We start from the raw sequence: 21,516 nt of genomic DNA on the forward strand, positions 1-21,516 counted from the left end.
TGAGCTTTACATGCAATTGGCTATGGGAAATGGAGTCCTGGCTGCAGGAGAGATGACTTCTGCTGCATTATTTCATTTCAAGTGTCAGAACCAGCAGTGCAAAAGGGACAAATTATGCAACTGTGATTACATTTACAAAACATAATATTTGGAAAGTTGCTTAGAACTTCCTTTCATAAGGCAGTTACAATCCCCTTATTGCTAAACTGGCAGCATAAAAGAAATCCTATATTTACTATGTTACGGCACTTACACAAAGGCGTTTTAGTCAACCACAAACAGTGGTGAAATGCTGCATGTTGGGTCTTCCCCTGCATTTGGCAGTTTAGCACAGCCTTTAAGTACAAGATAAGAAAGATAATGCTTCCCATGTAGTAGAACGCAGACTGTAACGCCTGTGTGCAAGAACAACCTGTGCCCCAGGTATGAAGGAAAGCCTCAGGCAGCTGAGTTACTGGGCAGTCCATGGGGACCAAGTAAAAGCACAAGACGCATAGAAGAGGCACAGAAAGCATACAGAAAGCATGGGAAACATATCAAAGATGCAGGAAGCATAGCGGAGGCGCAGGAAGTATACAGGATCAGAGGAGGCACAGGAAGCATAGCAATGGCGCAGGAAGCTGTAGATGTAGATATTATCTTTTGTTCAAATAATACATTTTATTCAAATATTCCAGTTATTGGTATGTTCTATCAGTTATGAGGAAAAAAAACATTTTCTTGACCCTTACAAAATAAAAAAAGCTTCTAGAAGACGCAGTAATGCTTTATTGCTGGTTGGGCCTGATAACGAATGAGTGACAGTGAACACACTGTGGCACATGACTTATAACAAATTCTGATTTTAAACATGAACTTTAATAACCTGCATTTTCATTAGAACGTGAGCCCACCGATAAAAAGGGGACGTTCAGGGACTGTGAGATAGTTACATCTTAGGGATAAAACATTTTTCTTCAATACAATTAAAATACATTGGTGGGGGGCAAGAAAAGAAAATACAGTTTGGGCGCCTGAGGGGGAGAGAAAGATAACAGATGAATTCGGAGGGAAATTCTGCACAAAAAACAATTGCTATGATATTACCTGTGGCGCTTCTCCTGCACTACACTTCTGATCAGTATAACTTTCCTAGATATTCAATAATACAGGACTATTCTGCCTTTATTCTGGTTCTTAAAACCAGGCTTGGGCAACAGAAACTGCTGGGGGCGTTGGGAACTGTAGGTCAGTAGGCTCCACATGCCCATAATTGCTTTAAAGGGCCCTGAGTAAAAAGGTAGCAGATGAAGCAATTTTTTGGGCACATCTGGCCATAGTTTACAGTGGTCCCATGTAAATATAACTTATAGGGGAGGCTCATTATCTGTGCAGCCCTGACATAAGTCGGGGAGTGGGGCGTTCTACCTCAGCAGTGGAGAATTTATCTAAAAATTGTCTTTCAAATTATTTTAATAAAAAAAAAAAACTAAAAAAACAAACAAAAAAACCCTTTAAAGGGTAACTTACCCACCCCTCCTTTAAAACATAAAAAAAACAAAAAACAAAATTAAAATTACATGTAACTAGACAGCCCTTGTATGGCAGACAAAGTTATTGTATGAGGCGAGAGAAATATGCACATACAGATATTGCCCTGAAATCACCCCCCCATCATTTTCTGTGTGTATATGTCTATTCCCTACACAGTGCCAGACAGAGCAATGTTGAGGAGAGTGGCAGGCCAAAGGGTAGAATCAGAGGGCAGTTACCATAGTAACAGGGGTACTATGGAAAGGTTGGTACAAACACTGATCTTCTATTTCTCAAACATACAGAAAACAAAGGAGAATAATTTAAAAAACTGGTGCAAATATTCCTGTTATACATTACATTCAAAATATGAGGTGCAATCTGAGGCGTATTAAGAGAAACATAAATATCCGTGCAGAAATGCCAGTTATTACAACTTTTCATTGGTCCCATAAAATAAATAACCTACCCATCAAGCGAATCATCCATATTTGGAAAAACTGGTTGATTTGAAAACTAATCAATTTTTGGTTGTAGGGAAGTCTATATTTCAGTGTATAAATAAGTAGGGGGGGATTATGCACTGGAAACCTGGGAGGATATTAAAGCCAAGAGACCTGCCCTGCTAGCATGTAGATGAATCCATGGCGGAGAGAGTCAAGATGCTTCTGTCGTTTGAATAACAAGGATCCGTCTCACTCCAAGATCTAGAGCGATAAAAAGAAAAACATGGGCAAAACTGGAAACCCTTTACAGACAGTGTTTCTAGTTCTCTCTTCCCTGGCAAATGCATCAGCACTAAGGACCTAAACACCCTGAATCCCACACTGAGGGCAATGACATAATCCCTTTGGCTACAATGCAAACTGCTGGTGGGGAAACATATGTGGCACGGCTACTTTCCAAAGAAGCCTGAAGTTTCCTTGAGAGTCAACTTTGTGAAGCAGCCGCTTGGCATATGTTTGCACTGTAGTGAGTGGGAAAGCACTTGAAAATTAATGACTGGCAGCACAGGAGATTTATTGTGGGCCAACTAGGTGTAATGAGTTCAAGAAAAATATGGAGCATAAATCAGGGCACAGCTATTGGTACCCCAAAACAAGTGCTCTATTTGTGTGGAAATTCCCTTCTTCAATTTGTCTAGCTCAGGGGCTATACCCCACTCATCTATAAGAGCTACACTGCCTCTACAAGTTGAGAAGGAGATTCTTACTAATTATCAATTTACCATCTATGAAGACCCTTCCTCTATTACTGAAAGCTACTTGCACCTCAAGAGATAACATGTTAAACAGGAGTAGCAGTAAATGCAAGTTAGTGGATTTAGTAAATGTACGTTTGAATTACCCTAAAAAAAGAAACAATTACATTAATAGCCTCAATGTGTCTTGAACATTAAGGTCACTCTGGCATCTATAATAATAAAAATGTTTTAAAATAATTAAAATATAATGTACTGTTGCCCTGCACTGGTAAAAGTTGTGTGTTTGCTTCAGAAAGACTACTGTACTTAATAGAAATAGCTGTTGTGTAGCAATGGGGGCAGCCATTGAAAAAAGGAGAAAAGGCACAGGTTACATAAGAAGATAACATATAAACTGTGTAGAATACAATGGGAATCTATGCTACTTATCTGTTATCTGCTTAGTAACCTGTGCCTTTTCTCCTTTTTTCAATTTAAATGGCTGCCCCCATGGCTACACAGCAGCTATTTCTATTAACTACAGTAGTCTTTCTGAAGCAAACACACAACTTTTACCAGTGCAGGGCAATAGTACATAATATATTATTTTTATACACCTTCATTTTTTGGTGTTACTGTTCCTTTAATGACTAGAGCTGGACCATGTGGTGTGGTGAACAGCTTGTAAATATGAGCCCTCCTGCAGCATAAGCACTCATGTCATAGTGGTTTACCTACTGTTAAGGTGGCCATACACGTGGCGATCTGACGATGTTTCGTGCGACCATCGGTCGCACGAAACATCGTCAGATGTGCCACACACCATTCAGGGCTGAATCGGCAGGTAAGGCGGTAGAAACAATAGGATTTCTACCTCCTTCTGCCGATTCAGCTCTGAAGGGAGATTTTGATCAGGCGCCTTCTATGGCGCCCGATCAAAATTTTCCAACTGGTCCGATCGGCGAGTCGGCCGATATCAGCAGGTTCCTGCGATATCGGTCGACTCGCCGACATACCATACACGCACCGAATATCGTACGAAACGAGGTTTCGTACGATATTATCGGTGCGTGTATGGCCACCTTTACCCTCCTATTCCATCAATCGTTTCAACTCCAAATACTACAGCCGATGCCTAATGAGAACTAGCTATATGCTTTAAAATGGCCATACAGGGGACAATCAAGCACACTAGCTGGCTACTTTTTAGTTCCTCATCAGAACTACCTACCTCTATATCCATAGCACATGGATACTGGTTGGTATGGATTGGCCACCATACATGTACCGATATCAGTTAGCCCATGTAGATACCTGTTTCATCTGAACCAGTGTGAGAAGCTACAGTGCAAGTTCTCAGAAACTTACCTCCAATAGCTAAAAGCACGGGGTTCTGAGGGCTGTCTTATGGATTTGTGTAGAAATATTAATTTCACCAAGAATACTTCAGCAAAATACCAAATCAAACCTACATTTGCACATTACAATAAGTTTTGATTTGATTTAGCTGAATCCTATAGGTATGTATGTATGTATTAAGAACTAATGACAAATAGTGATGAGCGAATTGTCTCGAAAATGTTGCACGTCAAAAAAAAAAAAAAAAAAACAATCGGCATGTCAAAAAATATGCTGCTCGATAATTTATTTTGACATGGGGGCGATGAATTTTTGACGCATGCCAAACTTTTCCGTGGCAAATTTTGATGCACACTTTCTGAAAAAAATCAGCGTCTGCAAAATGCAGAAATTCGCCGCAAATCCATGCCTGCCAAATTATTTCGCTCATCACTAGTGAAAAAGCTACACAAACATAGAGGACTACTTTACCGAAACATTACTGTTAAGGCATAACTTTTAGTATAACAAATTTGCAATTGGTCTTAACATTTCATTTTCTGTGGTTTTAGAATTGTTTAGCTTTTTGTTCAGCATCTCTCAAATTTGCAATTTCAGCAAGTATCTGGTTGCTAGGTATCAAATTACCCTTGCAGTGGTTTGAATGAGAAACTGGAATAGATGAGGGCCTGAACAGAAATTAAGTAATAAAAAGTAACAATAACAGTAAATTTGTAGCCTCAGAGAGCATCAGATTTTGGCTGTTGAAAAGCCCTTTAAAAGCTGGCAAGTCAGAAGATATAGGCAAATCATTCAAAAACTATAAAGACCAATCGCAAAGTTGCCAAGAAAAGGCCCTTCCATAACATACTAAAAGTTAACCACCACTTTACACATAATCCTCCTTGACTGAATCCACTTATTGGTTAGAAAAGTTAAAGTTGCAGTTTCCAGTAATAATGTTACTCTAAGCCAAATTCTTCTGTATAAAGAATCAGAAATAGAACATTACATAATGGAAATGCGGACTGCAGGATCTGCTGCTTACAGGCCACAATATTATAAGTGTTTTGTGCTACCTTCCCAGCCTGCCCATAATTGTAGCATAACAGCACAATATACTTTTTACAAAGAGAAAGGAAATGTACTTTTTTTTAGCCAGTGACTGAACTAGGTCTCCATACCTTTTAACTTTCCATTGAAATGTTACAAAATGACGTCATTAAAATGCTTTTAAAAATGCAGGCAAATGTGTCTCTTGCCAAAAAAGTGACATATCTCAGATGTAAGGACTATGAGGCTTAGAATAACACAATGATGGAAAGCGTGTGCTTTAAACTGCATTTAGTAATGGAAGGAAAGGTTGGAAAGCACCCAGAAGTTAGAGGAGCAAGGCAAATTGATCTGTGCAGGAAAAGGAATAGCAGTACCACCACCAGGAACCCACTTCCAATACTGGGGAAGCAAAAGAACATTTGTGATTTTGGAAAGGATGCCTTTATTTATGAAAATGAAGATATCTGATAAGAATCAATACTAAAAAAAGACATAACATATGCTTTATATAAATATTTACTCATTTATGCTTTGTTCTACACAAACATTTACTTTCAAAAATATGCATTTTTTTTTGTTTGTAGCATTTGCTCTAAATATAAAACAGTTGCATATTGCTCCTTGGAATGAAACACTAACATAAAATGGATGGACAAAGCCAGCGTATAAAGGACTGGGACAGACGGGAAATATTCTATATGGAGCTCATTAAATTGTAAAGGTAAAAAAAAGTGCTGATTTAAATCGGAGCGACTCCATGGAACACGTAAATAGCCTATGTAAAAGTAAGAAAAATATCATCTGTAGCAGTAACGTGAATATCGCATTTTCCAGTTAAAATAGTTAGCAGATATCAACTCTTCAGACAACCCCGAGCTGGTGAAATGAATTAGATTGATTAAACAGAGGAGGGTGATGCACAAAAGGTTTTTTTTCAGTAAAGGGTCACTTTGGAATTTTGAGGTCAGTATAAAATGGATAGAGACCTACAGGCACACAAGGCAGTTCAGCCAGCAGCTGTGTGCCCATTTCTTAAAGGTAAAGAATACCGAACAGTCTTTGCACTGTAATAATGTCTCCATATTTTCTCAATATGTACAAATTGCAGCCAATCACCTGCAAAGTCAGCAGCCTGCAATTGGTATTTAATGGCCATATAGCTTATAGGTCAGATTAATCACAGGAGCAAATGGCCAGTGTGTTTACTTGTCTGACATAAGGTATGAAATGAAGGACACGAGACACAAGTGTAATGTAACTAAATTAATTAATTAAACTGCTCAGAGGCAAAATGCAGACTTTCTTGGGTAGACTTGTACCTACAAATAGAAACCTCTTACTTCCTCATTACTTAAGGGTAAGAACTGAACCTTAAGGCAGCCATGCTTTTCTTGGCAGTTAACCGATAGAAATGAAGCTGACCAAATGTCAGGTAAAACCTTTTGTATATCTGTGTAAGAACCATAGCCCAAGCAGACCAGTTAAAAGTCCACAAAATCAACCAGACAGATATTACAATGTCCAATACAGAACTATGCAGACAAACGCAAGCAAAGAAAGGTAGCATACAGTTAAAACAGACATATAGGACACAAATGCTTTATATACAGAAACTGTACAGAGAACACTGAAAATAAAATAGCATTTAAAAAGTTCCCCAAAGCTTATAAATTCTTTGTTTCAACTCTATACCGGCAATGCATTGGAATATGCACTATATCTGAAGGAACCCAAAGAAAAGATTCCACCCCATGTCTCAAAGTGGAAACCCAGATATTTGGTTTCCTATTCATCTATAGCTGCTGGCTCATCATTTTCCAGTTTATAGGTGAATCGTTGGCAGCAAAGGCTATTTAGAGAGGTTCCACACCTGTTGACCCGGGGCGGGCTGCATCGTCCCATCAGTCGTTCCAGCAGTCTTCTAAAAGACGAGCACGCTGCCTCGCAACTTGTGTAGCAGCACATTGAGTCCAAGCAGTTGATACCTGATCCTGTCTCAGCAAGCTGGGAAACAAATGAGGCTTGTTACAATTATTTGTGGACAGCATTTGCACTGCTCAACCTTCAAGATATGACTGTTAATCACAGATGGTATCAATTTGAGGTTAAGAAATGGTTAAAAATCAAAACCCTCCAATATATATATATATATAAAAAGTTGGTTATTAAGATGTGTAAAACTGAGGAAAATATCTTTAGTGATGAACCATAAAAACACTATTCAGTGCCATCCTCACCACTAGTTGTATTTATTAAACCCTTATACAGCAAAAGAAGGGTTATAGCTGCGATGAGAAGCAAAATGTCAGTTATGACACCATTTCTGTTTCCCTCAAATGGTAAGCATGCTATCAGTGGGTATTTACAAACCTTAACACTTAAACATCTAAACCCTGTCCTCTTTGTATGTTATATATATATATATCTACAATTTTTTTTAATGAACTGCACAGGTAGGCTTGGCCAGGGGCCCAGAAGCCAGATGTGACCCACCAAAGGATATTTATGGCCCCCAGGTCAGGTCAGGTTGTTGTACAGTAAAGTGCTGGCACAGAAACAGTGACAACTGGACAACTGCATATTAAATATTCTAACAAGAATGTACCACTGCAATATTCTGTAGTTTATATTTACATTTAATCATATATAATTTGCTTTTGAAACACAGTGGGACAATGATCTAATACAACAAGGGGTTTTTGTAGCCGGAGTTTATTGAAATGATTGTTTCACAGAAAGGAGTCTACATAAACCCTGAGAAAACCCCGGCTGGGCAACAACACAGTGGGAAAAAAAACAGTAAATCAAGTGGGTGGCTGACATAATGCAATGACCAGTAGTCACGCAACTAAGAAATTATACATTACAAAGGGTTTGTCCTAAATAGTTTTCCATGACTATAAACATCTGATTATGTGATAGATGCTGAAAATAGAGAAATACAAAACAGTGCCTTATCTACTTAGCATTTAATTAACATTAAAATAAATATGATGGTGACTGAGTTTACAGTCTGTGTACAAACTTGCCTGCCCAAGACCAGGGAGCAATATTTAAAAGCAGTAATACTAGGCTTCTCCTACAGCAAATATAGTAGGACATCCTGAAGGCTAGTTATGGAGGGCAATTGGCTCTTCTACATACACCTGAAAGGTGAATAAATCTGAACTATGACTGATAAAATCTGCTATATCTGTACTCATTTCACAATCTAAAAGGGCCTCTTACCAAAGGCTGAACCATCACAGTGGCTATGGCCAGATGCTGGACAATTCAAGTGAGGCTTGAACTATATAAGGTTTTGACAACCAATACCTTAAAGGAGAACTAAACCCATTAAAATAATAATGGCTAGAAATGCCATACTTTATATACATAACTTACTGCACCAGCCTAAAGGTAATCAGCTCTATAGTTAATGATCCAGGCCTTTAAAGTTGTCACAGGTGCTCCCCATCTTGGATTTTTGTAGAAATGCCAGTGACACACAAGTGCTCAGTGTGCTCTAAGCAGCTGCTGAGAAGCTAAACTTAGGGGTTGTTGCAAATTGTCAAGAAGAAAATGAGGTTGTTATAGAAGCTGATGCTACTGGGCTGCCATGTACTAATTTGAAAGCACAGATCTATCCTGCTAAAGGGCTGTGGTTGCCTTGGCATTTCTGCCCTACTAAAGTTAAAGAGATTCTTTTCATGAGATTTTTATGGTGTTCTTTTTATTTCTAAATTACACTGTTTACATAGCAAATAATTCACTCTACCATTTCAAATTTTATTCTTTTTAGTTGTAATATTGGTGTGTAGGCAGCCATCTCAGTGCATTGTGCCTGAGTTTAAGCTTTCAGAAGGAGCCTGCGCTACACATCATAACTGCTTTCAGGTAACCTGTTTCTCCTACTCCCACGTAACTGAAGGAGCCCCAAGCTGAAGGAGTGCTATTCTGATACCTACTGGGAGCTGCTATCTTCCCATTGTTCTGCTGATTGGCTGCTGGGGGGGAAAGGCAGGGGGGTGATATCACTCCAACTTGCAGCGCAGCAGTAAAGTGTGACTGAAGTTTATCAGAGCACAAGTCACATGGCTGCGGGACCCTGCAAAAATTAAGAATATGGCTAGCTCCATGTGAATTTTCAAAATTAAATATTGGAAAAAAAAAATCTGTTTTTTTTTTTTTAAAGCATAGATTTCAATGGAGGATTCTGCTGGAGAAGCTCTATTAACAGATGCGGCTTGAAAACAACATGTTTTCCATGACAGTATTCCTTTAAGGTTTAGTTCTCCGGTAAACTTTACTGGGAACTATAGCAAATGATTAAACATTTCTGTTAAAGTGCCAAGTTAATTCATAACTAAACCGTAATAATAAATACAAGGTAGAGAGGGAGAGTATTAGTACTATGGAAAGCACTACAACTAAGTTTGATTGTGAAGGGAAAAGTTGTGAGGAACCAACTGATGGGTAAGAGATGAATCAAGAAGCCTATAGAACATCAGCACTGTTATTAGTATAAAAAAAACCTAAAATCTGAATTTGAAAAGAAAAAAAACTTCTACTCGGTGTTACTTGAATAAATGCCACTGATGAATACACTAACACAAACTGAGAACCATGTGTATCACAATTACAAGATGTGGCTTGCAAACGATGATTTATCCATGCCACCGCATGCAGTCTACAAACATGCCCACAAGTGACTACACATCACATTACAGCTGAAGTACTACCTAGACTGGTCAAGTGTACTGTTGGTTTGGTGCATCAGCTAGCAATTGTCTATTGTCCGACCCTCTGTGCTCACTTTCAGCAAAGTCAAATGCTGAGTTGACTGAACCCTTATCTTCTTCCATCTAGAGGGATAAAAAAGTCAAGTCACCACCACCTGAGTATCTTGGTGAGATTACACTGTTTCTATTGAAGAAAAAAACAATATGGGGGGTTTGAATTTAGACTGGTAAAGTTCAATGACTTAAAGGCACAGTAACACTAAAAAAAAAAATATTTGAAAGTATTTAAAATATAATGTACTGTTACAGATTATATAAATAAGTTTCTGTATAGCCATGGGGTCAGCCATTCAGTCAGAAAATGTATCAGGTTACATAGCAGATAGTTGATACGCTTTGTAAAATACAATGGTGTCGTGCAGAGCTTATCTGTTATGTAACCTGTGTCATTTAGCTCATTTAAATTGAAGCCCCTGTGGCTTCACAGATGCTTTTTACTTTAATATGAAATCTTGCAGTGTTTTTGAAGCAAACACACAACCAGTGCAGGGCATCAGTACGTTATATTTGTATTACTTTAAAACACTAATTTTTTGGTGTTACTATTCCTGGTCAATATAGGTTAATGAATCTCCACTGAAGCTGATACAACCTATCCATTTAAAACAAACAAGTCTTAACACAAGCATGCTATATGCTCATTTAACACTTAAGATATATTAAAGGTACAACAAAAACCAAAGTGTCTAAAAGTAGCAGTAGCAGCTTGAATGACTGACCCTAAGGGCTCTGGCACATGGGGAGATTAGTCGCCCGCAACAAAACTCCCTGTTCAAGGGCGACTAGTCTCCCCGCGATTTCTGCAAATCGCCAAAGTTGCCTCGCGAGACTTTTTCGGCGGTTTGCCGAAATCGCGCCGCCGCGTGTGCCATCCCACCGGCGACTTACATTTTCACCAGTGGGATGGCAGGTGTTGGCAACTCGGGGAGATTAGTCGCCCGCGAACAGGGAGATTTGTCGCGGGCGACTAATCTCCCCGTGTGCCAGAGCCCTAATGGTTACACAGCAACTCATTTATACAAACAATAGTAGTCTTTCTGTAGCAAACACACAACTATTACCAGTGCAGGGCAACAGTACTTATGTTTTAATTAATTTAAAGCTATTTCATTTTTCGGTGTTCCTGGTGTGTAAACACAAAACAACACTGAAAAAGGTTTTACATCTATCCAAATGACTTTGTCTGTATTTAAACACAAACTAGTCTTCAAAGCCACTATCAACATTCCATTTAACAACTGTGGCCTATAAAAAGCTGCCTGCATTATCATATTTGTATTAAAACTGTGTAATGGCCTCCATACATGGGCAGACACTTGGCCACTCCTTGGCAGCATGTTTGTCCATGTATGACACAAATACTTCAGCCTTCTTTGACTGATATCCAAGTGAAGATCAGGGATATATGTACCGGAAGGCTGGAAAAAAACAGCCAAGGACTACATCTGACTATTGATGCTCTACACAGCTAAAGGTCTACCTGGTTCCCAAATTATTGTCCTGGGGGCTTGACTTTATTGAGTCCCTACTAAGTGGTTTTATAGACTATTTGCAAATTCAGACATGTACATCTTCAATATTTGATTGGCTTTCTGTCAACAACCTACCTTGTCACCATAGCCCTGCTGTAGTATAAACCCCCTACAATTGCCAAAGGGAGGGAGGTATGTCACCTGGGCCTGTCTGACAAGGACCGCATCAAGGCACTAATACGCTCCTCATCCGATGGAATTCTCAAAACTTCCTGATTGATATCTGCCTAATTTTAAGCTATATATCCATTGGGGAGGCCCTTTGTTATGTGCCAAAAAGCTTTTGACTTGGTCTGGAGGGACTGAGCCACCAGCTTTTATCGGCCTGTGTATGGCAACCTTTAAAAGAGAACAATTTGACTGGAAATCTTTAGAGTACAAGATTCCTTTACAGAAGGCATGGAAACTATAAAAATCATAAGCTGATGTGGAGCTACAAAATCCAGTATCAAGCAGCTTACCTGGGCAGTGGTGGGGCACTGTGCCACCAGGAATTGTTCTGTAACACCCACTCCTGATTTATACATTTAGTGTATGACTTTAGAAAAATGTGTGACAAAATAGCTTATTTATCCCAAGCTTTGGTTTGATTGAGACTTGTGGTAAATGACTGATATTTGTGTAGGAATACGAAATAATGTTGGCATGGATCATGGAAGCCACAGAATGGGTTTGACCACACGTTCTTATACAACAAAAGGTGTGGAACTGGGCACCAGGCAATATCTTTAAGATACAACATATATGTTGACCTAAAAAGCAAATTCACTCTATGAACTGCAAGACAGATGTCATTGTAATAAAAAATATTTTGGGGCTGGATACCAGCAGAAAGAGCAATATGTGTATCAGATGTACCCAGTGGCATTGACTAAAATAATCCATGGGGTATCATATAAGTCGGAAACCTGCTGGAGATATCTATGCCAGCCATTATGTAATTACCTCAAGTGTCATGTTAAGTAGTGTAGAGCAGGGGTGTAAATACAGAGGAAGCAGACCTTGCAAATGCAGGAAGCCCAGGGGTATCAAGGGCCCAGCAAAGTCCCAATTAATGAGCTATTTCACTATATCGTGGAAGAGTAGGTCAACTTACCAATGTTTTGAGGCTCTAAATTATATCTGCTGTGGGGCCCAGTAACATATAGTTAAGCCACTTGTGAAAAGTTGTTTCAATATAGAATGCCAATAAAAACACAGTTTTCCAAGTCATTTTTCAGGAAAAGGGAGACACAATAAAAGCAGAAAGCACAGAAGCAGCTTTTATTATGAGAAAAACAAAATTATAAGTAAGTCATGGTCCTGCCTTATGTAGCCTGAAATAATTCAACATGCAGGATTTTATAGAATATTTTCCAAACTGAGCAAGCACTCAAAACACATGCTTTGAAATGGAATGCTATAAGTGCATGTGGAAAGGGATGCTACTGGAGTCATGCTAGGTCTTTTATGCACTGCATGCACTCCTCAATCTGACCAGGTAACACAAAGAGAAGAAAACAAATGCTGAGCAAACAGCTGCCAGTTGGAAGGTTAGCAGATAAGCACTCATGCCTTCTCCATCTCTCTCAGTGCTGGTTAGTTCTGCCTCCGCATGCATAACAATGGATACCCCCCCCCCTCCTACTCTACCTAATTTTGCTCAGCTGATTCCTTGCCCGTGACAGAGGCTGCAGGGCGATGTACTCGTCACTTAAAGTAACTCTGTTGGCATACATCTACAAGTGGACAGAAAAGGGTTGGGACATATAGCACATCAATAAAAATTAGTCATTTCACAAAGACAATTTTAACACATGGGGGGGACTTCTGAAAAAGAAAAAAAACAACAAACCCAGCATTTGATTTGTTTGGTGACAAAAGTATTCCCTTGACCCTGCTCTAATTACACATGAATGGGGGACAAAATGCTTGAAATGTCCTCACACTGACATGTATGGCAATTGAGGGTACACTCACTTGTGGGATACTCTCGGAAATGCAGGGGGTTAATGGGGGTGAACTTAAGTGTTGTATTCCATCCACCCATATACCATTGCTGCAAAAAACAACTTTATTCTGTCTGACATCAGAGACTATTTTGCCATAAAATCTAAGAATTTTGTTGAAAAATGCCAAAGATGATAAATACATTTTCAGTCAATATAAAGTTAAAATTGGTTTATTTATTTAGGGTGATGGCTTGCTTGGAGATTTGTCCCCCATGGTTAAATCGGAACTGCCCCGGCTGACAAATGACCCCTGAAATACCGGTGGCAAAAAATATACAGCACTTTGTCTTCTGAAGTTGCCCAGTTTCCTTGAAATCTGGGCTACCGCAGGCAGCAAATCTCGATGTGTGCAATCACCCTGTATTATTCCTTACTTTATGGCTGTTTAAGTCTTAACGGGTACAAAACAACTAATTAAACACCATTTTGTCATTATGAGTCACGTAACCAAATGGTTTAGATATATCGCATGCAATTAAAATAAGTAGGAAAGCAAAGTAATGGATAAGACTATATCTTAACACAGATTTCTGTGTTTTTGAAATAGTTATGTAGTTATGTGAAAAAGTAACAAATGTGAGCACATCAAAATTTAATCTTCACTCAATCAGTATATAAAGATTAAAGTGATGAATATTGCTGAAATGAAGATCAAGTATCTGTATGCTGGAAAAAAGTAATCGAAAAAATAAAATTGCCAGGGGGTGTACTTACTTTTTCACAACTGTGAAAAAAATGAAGTGATATATTTAAACTTTAGCGACACTGACATATAGATAAGTGACATACCAGAGAGAAACAGTGCCATACAAAATAATTAAGACCCAAGGCCAATGTTCTCATTTCATTAAATAAACTTTAAATTGAAATCTGGCTCTGTGATATTGTAATGAGATGGACTTTAATACTTTTACATGGCAGTGTTTCAATATGTCATTATTATTATACATACTATTAGCAACATATATTTTTGATGTAAAGTATAATTATATAACAAAACCTCCCAGTATAAATATGCTGTGAACTGAAAGTATATTTGTTTTTTAAGGTGCCACTGTTTCACAGGAAACAAACACTGCAGCTCCTTTTATAGCCCATTTTATTTATTTATACTGGACTGTTTTATTACATAAACATACTTTTCATCAAAAATATATGTTGCTAATATTATGTATAATAACTCCAACAAGCCTTCCTCTTACAGTTGGCATTATTTCCTGTCCTGTCCTGATCAAAAGGTTAGTTATTGGGGTATAACTTATTTGCTGGTTAAGTTTAAATTCAGAACGTGTAGTTTATACTACCAACAGCATTTCTGCTGTAAATATGGGTCAATCATATCAAAAGTTCTTGATAAAACTAGCCTGTACAGAAAGGTGGCATAAAAGCTGTTATAAAAAGCAAAAAAACCCCAAGTGAACTTTTTGCCAAGTCACAAAGCTAACCATGCTGTAAAGTAGGAAAAGGATGTGTTGTACCTATAATGAGACCAAGGAATAATTTACTCTTCAGTAACATTACAAAACTGGCGTAAGGTCTGAATAATTTTGCATGCCAGCGTAAATATCAGTAAAAGCATCCATATTTCAGAAAATATGTGCCATCAAATGACATGCTGGCATTCACTCCTGCATGCATTCTACTGTACAACAGAACAAGCTGTAAAGTAGTGCAGTTCAGAGAACCACATGGACTATATAAGGCACAACCAGCAAAATCCGCATTTACTAATGGTTCTCCCTTTGACTATTGGTTCATATGCTAAATGCAGAAAAACAGACAAAACAGACTTTTAAAGGAACCCTAATAATAATAAATCTTTATCTGAAATGCAAAAGAGCAATAAAACAGTCTGAGCAATGTAGCAGGTTTCTACAATTAGCACCGTAAACCAGCGGTTGTCAACTTGTGGGTCGGGACACCTTTGTGGGCACAGGGGTCGCCTAAGACCATCAGAAAACATATTTCCGATGGTCTTAGGAATAATTTTATGGTTGTATGGTTGGGGGTCACCACAACATAAGCAATTGTATTAAAAGGTCATGGCATTAGGAAGGTTGAGAACCCCTGCCGTAAACAGAAGATAGCAGAGCAGCAGAGATTTATATTATTTGGTTGTTAAAATAATGGGCATAGGCCGAACTTTAGGACCTTGGGGGGCAATAGGAGACTACGTACACATGGTATGTCCTTTAAAAACCCCTGAATGTTATTAATGATCATGATTTCCTTCCTTGTATTGAGATTGAAGTTGCAAGCCATTAATAGCTGGGATCTGTAAGTTTAATATCTACTGCGGATATTTTCCTTTATTTCTGTATTATTGTTTTGTACTAACACTAAGAGGGCGGTGAAGCAATAAATGTATAAATCAAGTACACATTTCTCCCACTATCAAGTGCACAATTAAGTCATAAAATATTTTGCTTCTATGCGTATTTCTCAGTACCTGAGCCTTTTCTGTGCATGTTGGATAAAGGTGTCGGTAAGCCACCTTCTTCATGACATCAAGGAAGAGGCAGAATATGATGATGATGATTATAGCAAACCAAGCAGAACCACTGGACAGCAGCTGCACAAATACAAAGTACATGTCCTGTGTGTGCAAAAACGGCCTGAAAAAAGCAAACCACAAATTAGTTCTCTAGTAAAGCACACCTGAGCCATAATTGCCTAATAACTATGAGGTGCAATGAACAAATAGCAAGAAAGAACTGCATTTGTATCACCATAAAAGAAAATTATTATTTGAAATCTGAAAGTTCACAAAAAAGAAACATTTTATACAATAGAACAGGGGTGGGCAAACTTTCAGGGGCCACAGCCGGGACGGGCCAGCGCCACAAATCACGGGGCCTCTCAGCTCCCCCCCAGCATCCTCCAGCTCCACCCCAGCTATGTGCAGCTCACTCCATCCTCCCGCTGCTTCTGACCCCGGCTCCCCGCTCAGGGGCGGGCCAAGCCGACCGGGCGCCCTAGGCAACCCGGTCGGCCACCTCGCCCCTGCACCTTTCCTCATTCGCGGGGTTTGCGTCGAGATTCTAGGATCATTGCCCCCACTGCGTAAGGACAAGCGGCGGGGGCAATGACTAAAGAGAGCGGACTAGGGGTAGGCAGGAGAGGCTGCCTGGCGCCCCCCAATCGTTGCGCCCTAGGCAGCTGCCTCTTCTGCCTACCCCTAGTTCCGGCCCTGTCCCTGCTGCATCCTTTATATGGTTGCGCCCCATGCGTGCTGACGTCACGCACAGGGCGCAACCAATCAGGGGCCATAATTCTTTTAAGGGGGCACGACTTGGCGGGCCCACCCATGCTATAGAAGGTTCTTCAATCAAACACAACCTAGTAACAAGAGAACTATAGCCTAATGGACAACAAAACCCTAACCAGTCTGAAGTTTTAAAATACATGGTATATCTAATGCCTTGGAAATTCTTTTGTACCCTTCTCCTCACTTTTAACAATGAGATCCCTCTGATGCTTTGGAAGCTCTCTGTGGACCATGGCTTTTGCTGTGGGATGAGACTAAAAAAATGTCAAGAAAGACCAACTAGAGCAGCTGAACTTTATTTGGGGTTAATCCGAGGCACTTTAAATGATGGCAGGTGTTTAACATGATTTTGAATATGATTGCTTAATTCTGAACACAGTTAGAAGAGGGTATGCTCACTTATGCAACCAAATTATTTTAGTTTTTTTTGTGTTCTTCCCTCCACCTAAAAGATTTCAGTTTGTTTTTCAATTGAGTGGTACATTTTATAGTTCACATTAAAGTTGGAAAAAGTTCTGAAATGATTTATCTTTGTCTCATTTTTGTACAGCACAGGAACCTGACATTTTTTCAGGGGTGTGTAGACTTTTATATCCACTGTACATACAGTATATTTGGAGTCAGACCCTAAGTTGAGTAACTGACAAATGGGCAGCGGATCAGCAAAAAAGAAGATAGGGATCTATTGGGGGCATATTCAGAGGCACAGATCTTCCCTGCTAATTGGCGGTGGTTTCATTGGGCTGGTACAGAACCAAAAAACATGTAGAATTTTTATCCTGCATTTTTGTTAAGGTACACAGTGTGTTTAGGGTTTCATTTTATTCCAGGGAAATCATAGCAGATTCAAAACATACTATGTTGTCACTTACCTGTGTTTAGGAACCCAATCACAACAGACAGTACATATACACAATACACCAATTCACATTACATGACTTTACATGATTTATGATGACCCATAAGCACATCTTCTCGAAAGATGACCAAAGCACATTAAGTAAGTGCAGGGTCACTGCCAATCATAAGATGGCCTGACAATATCCAAGACTAGGTTCATACTATGGACAACTTTGAAGGCCTGTATCATGTAAGTTATAAAGATGCTGAAGCTCTCTGCTGGTACAGTAAGTTTAGTATATAAAACACAGCATTTGTAGTACAGGTATGGGATCCCTTATCTGGAAACCCATTAAACAGAAAGTTCAGAATTCCAGAAAAGCCATCTCCCATAGACTCCATTATAATGAATTAAAATTATTAAATAATTCAGATTTTTAAAAATGATTTCCTTTTTGTAATAATAAAACAGTACCTTGTACTTGATCCCAACTGATATATAATTAATCCTTATTGGAGCCAAAACAGGCCTGTTGGGTTTATTCAATATTAAATGATTTTTAGACTTAAATTATGGGTATCCAAATTACGGAAAGGTCCCTTATCCGGAAAACTCCAGCTCCCGAGCATTCTGGATAACAGGTCCCATACCTGTAATTAATTTTTAAAACTGAGCTAACCTTTAAAAAAAAGTGTAAATCACTGGAGGGTGCCTATATTTTAGGAACCCCCTGTGATTACAATGACAAAACCTTAAACCTGGGCTGGGGATTCCATTTGCTGAATGTCTAATAGCGCCAAGATATAGCTCTGCCTGCGAAATGCTGATTTTTACTTTACTGCACATGCCTGCAGTCCAAAATTGCTGCAAGGGATTAGGGACCTTTAAAAAGATGAAGGCATTGCAGAAAAAAAAAAGCTGTAGCCAGAAAAAATAGATAATGGAATTGGCTTTAAATAGCACCAGTTGCAATAACCCAGTTACCTAAAAATACAGATACCTTAAGCCGTATTACACCTAATCTCTTTAATTAAACAGTAAAGTGTGTGCTCTCAGCTTCACCTACCAGATGATTCCACCATAAAACAGGGAAAATATAAAATAAAATGCTATGGAACCCCAAGTAACGAAGTGGTTTATCCATGTCCAGAAATGGGTTTCAAGCGCCATCTGGAAAACAGAACATTCATGTTAATTTTTTTCTTAAAGGGAAAATATTCCCCTTGTGTTGACACAAGTTCATTTAGTTGGGCTTATGTAGAAAAGGTGCATTAAAACTACATGAACCTCCAGAAATAAATATAAACGTTTTATTTTCAAACAATCAGACATACCTGATTCCAACGATTCATAGAAAACTATAAAAGCCTGTTACGGTGATGGCCCACAGGGAGAAAAGATTAGTTGCCTGCGGTTAATCTTGACTGCCACGGGCGACTAATCTTCCTGAAATGCCTTTCCACCTCCTTCCTCCTGCAGGAGTAAACATGCACGTCTTTGGAAAATGAAGCAGTGTATGCATTTCACAGACATTTGTCACCTACGACAGGCAAGGTTTAACCATGGGTGACTAGTCTCCTCATGGGCCATCAACCTAAAGCTGGCCATACACGCACCAATAATATCATACGAAACCTCGTTTCGTATGATATTCGGTGAGTGTATGACAAGTCGACCAATATCGCAGGAGGCTGCTGATATCGGTCGACTCGCTGATCAGCCAGGTTAAAAGATTTTGATCGGGCGCCATAGAAGGCGCCTGAGCAAAATCTGCCGTCAGGGCTGAATCGGCAGAAGGAGGTAGAAATCCTATTGTTTCTCCCTCCTTATCTGCCGTTTCAGCCCTGAAGGTTAGTGGTGGATTTAACGATCGCAAATCGCCACGTGTGTGGCCACCTTTAGGGCAAGGGCACACAGAGCATTAGCTCCACTGCTCTCAGTCTGCGTTGATTAGGCAGGCAGAGAGAATGGATCTACTCTCTTCTGTACAGCTTTCCCCTAAGTGCAGGTACACAGAGCAGAAGGCAGCCTCAAAACACCTGATTTTCAGGATGATCTTAGCTCCACTCCATGCACTTGCATTCAGCTGGAAGCTGTACTTGCCGTTGTAGATACACAGAGCTGCTCTCAGCCAGTGCTTTGTTCTGCAGGCAGAGGAGCCAAGGGCAAGGGCACATTAAGTGGACTGACCACCTTCCACCGCCTTCGTTTTTTTTATAGATGGAGAGGAAAGAAGATTCACTCTTACTCACACACCCCTGTAGCTCCATTGACAGGTATGTTGTGGGTCTATGTGAAGCTACACAAAGCGCATATCAGCAAGAAAACATAAATGTATGCATTTGCATTCCAAGAGGCTCAGAAGTATGAGAATTTTGTCTGTTGTGAGAAATGGAGAACTATGTGTCCAAATGCTTTAAAATCAAGACCCTTGCCCCCCCCCCCCCCCCCCCAAATCTAGAGGGGGGGGGGGGGGGACTAATGACTTGCGTTGTATGAAATGTTGCTGAGGGGGCAGACACCAAAAGACATACAACTTAAGCGGACTAAATATATACCCAAGATGCACAACATTTCTATGACTCACTAGACAGTTCCTGGAACCAGCGCCTTTAGTGTGGTATGTAGGAGTGCCCTTTAAAACAGACCTTATATAGACAGCAGCATATTGTTATCTCTTTGGCAGAGAAAATTGGGATTTGGAGGTTTAGTCCAAGGTCATGGTTTCTATATTGTTAAACTCAAGAAGCTGACTCAGAAAGAAGAAATCTGATACTTGTTTTTGTTTTTACACAAATCAATGAGTAGTGCCCCTAATTCCAATTGCTGGCAGAACCGAAACACTGTGCACTACCTCTCAGAGTAGTACTGTATCACCATGTGGATATACTTGGAATGAAGAGCTAAAGTTTTTTAGCTCCAGAGGTTGTCTGCAAGATGGACTCATAGCTTTGAGGTGCCCATAGACATTTAAAAGGTGACACACAGTGATTGCCAATTTTACCTAGCATACATCTTGGTGTGACATTAGCCTAACAAACCCAAACACTTAAAAAAATAAAAAGCATCCCACCTTCATGGTAACAGTAATGACCATTACGGTGAATACCAGCGTCCCAAATGTCCAGTTCCCAAACATCTAGAAAAAAAAGGAAAAAAGTAATTTGTATTTAGAAGGTAAAGTTCTGAACAATTCTCCTTCTGAAACTATTATACCAGGGGGCCTACTTCATAAAAGTAGTTCTCTTAGTAAATCAGTTTACAAACTACTCATTGAATACAGTTTCCATAAATGGCTGCTGTAATTAACAGCTGGATAAATACATGATGTGATTATCTTTTACAGAATACATCAACACCTATTGCTGGTAAACTGGTAATCCAAACTCCTCTGTAAACTGGAGCCCAACAGCTTCCAGTTTTTTAGGCTGAAGACTAGAACAGCTAGACAAAAAAAAAAAAGCACCAATTGAAGACCAATTGCACATGATCTCAGATCTTTACTTTCAACATCATATGAAAAGTTAATGCAAAGGTAAACAGCACCTTTAACTTTATGGGATGGACAATAGACAGGCACTGAGAAATAAGACAACATGAAAGAAACACAAAACATTGAGCAAAGTCTTTTCATGTGTCAATTATTTAAACCAGGAAGTAAAAAAGAGTTTAGGTGCAGGTAAACATAGTACTCAAACATAATTCTTAAAGAAAAATAAAACTGGGTAAATAGATAAGCTGCGCAATAATTATAAAATAATAAAACACTTATGGACAATAAAGGACTTAATTACTAAAGTAGTGCAAAAAGAATTATTCCAGCTTCATTGCTTCTGCTACAAAATTCTACGCCTAATACCAAAACCACAAAGAATAGTGGTACAAAAAATTCAACAGCAATTATTTAAAAAATGGTTAAGCTGTACATACTTCATGAATCCATTTTCAAATTTTGTTTGTAAAATGTATTTCAGTCAAACAGTGAGTAGTGTGTATTGAGGCAAGATCCTGGAA

At 39.2% G+C, this 21,516-nt stretch overlaps 1 protein-coding gene across 6 annotated transcripts in view; it reads right to left on the reverse strand.

The window, feature by feature from the left end:
- Positions 1–645: 645 nt before the first annotated feature.
- atp11b (ATPase, class VI, type 11B) overlaps positions 646–21,516 on the reverse strand; it is a 64,630-nt gene continuing 43,759 nt past the window's right edge. For 2 of the 6 annotated variants that reach the window (XM_004914415.4, XM_031902133.1), the window contains 5 exons: positions 20,576–20,641; positions 18,569–18,672; positions 15,843–16,008; positions 6,960–7,093; positions 646–2,219 (listed from right to left, as the gene is read on the reverse strand). In XM_004914415.4, the coding sequence (XP_004914472.2) occupies positions 2,138–2,219; positions 6,960–7,093; positions 15,843–16,008; positions 18,569–18,672; positions 20,576–20,641 (552 nt within the window). In that variant the 3' untranslated portion in view covers positions 646–2,137. Of the gene's footprint in view, positions 2,220–5,507; positions 7,094–9,356; positions 9,934–13,034; positions 13,121–15,842; positions 16,009–18,568; positions 18,673–20,575; positions 20,642–21,516 lie in introns of those variants that run through there. The other 4 variants (XM_031902132.1, XM_004914414.4, XM_031902134.1 and 1 more) reach the window with 3 other exon arrangements.

Source organism: Xenopus tropicalis, chromosome 5 (assembly GCF_000004195.4).
Source record: "Xenopus tropicalis strain Nigerian chromosome 5, UCB_Xtro_10.0, whole genome shotgun sequence".
Taxonomy (NCBI): Eukaryota; Metazoa; Chordata; class Amphibia; order Anura; family Pipidae; genus Xenopus; species Xenopus tropicalis.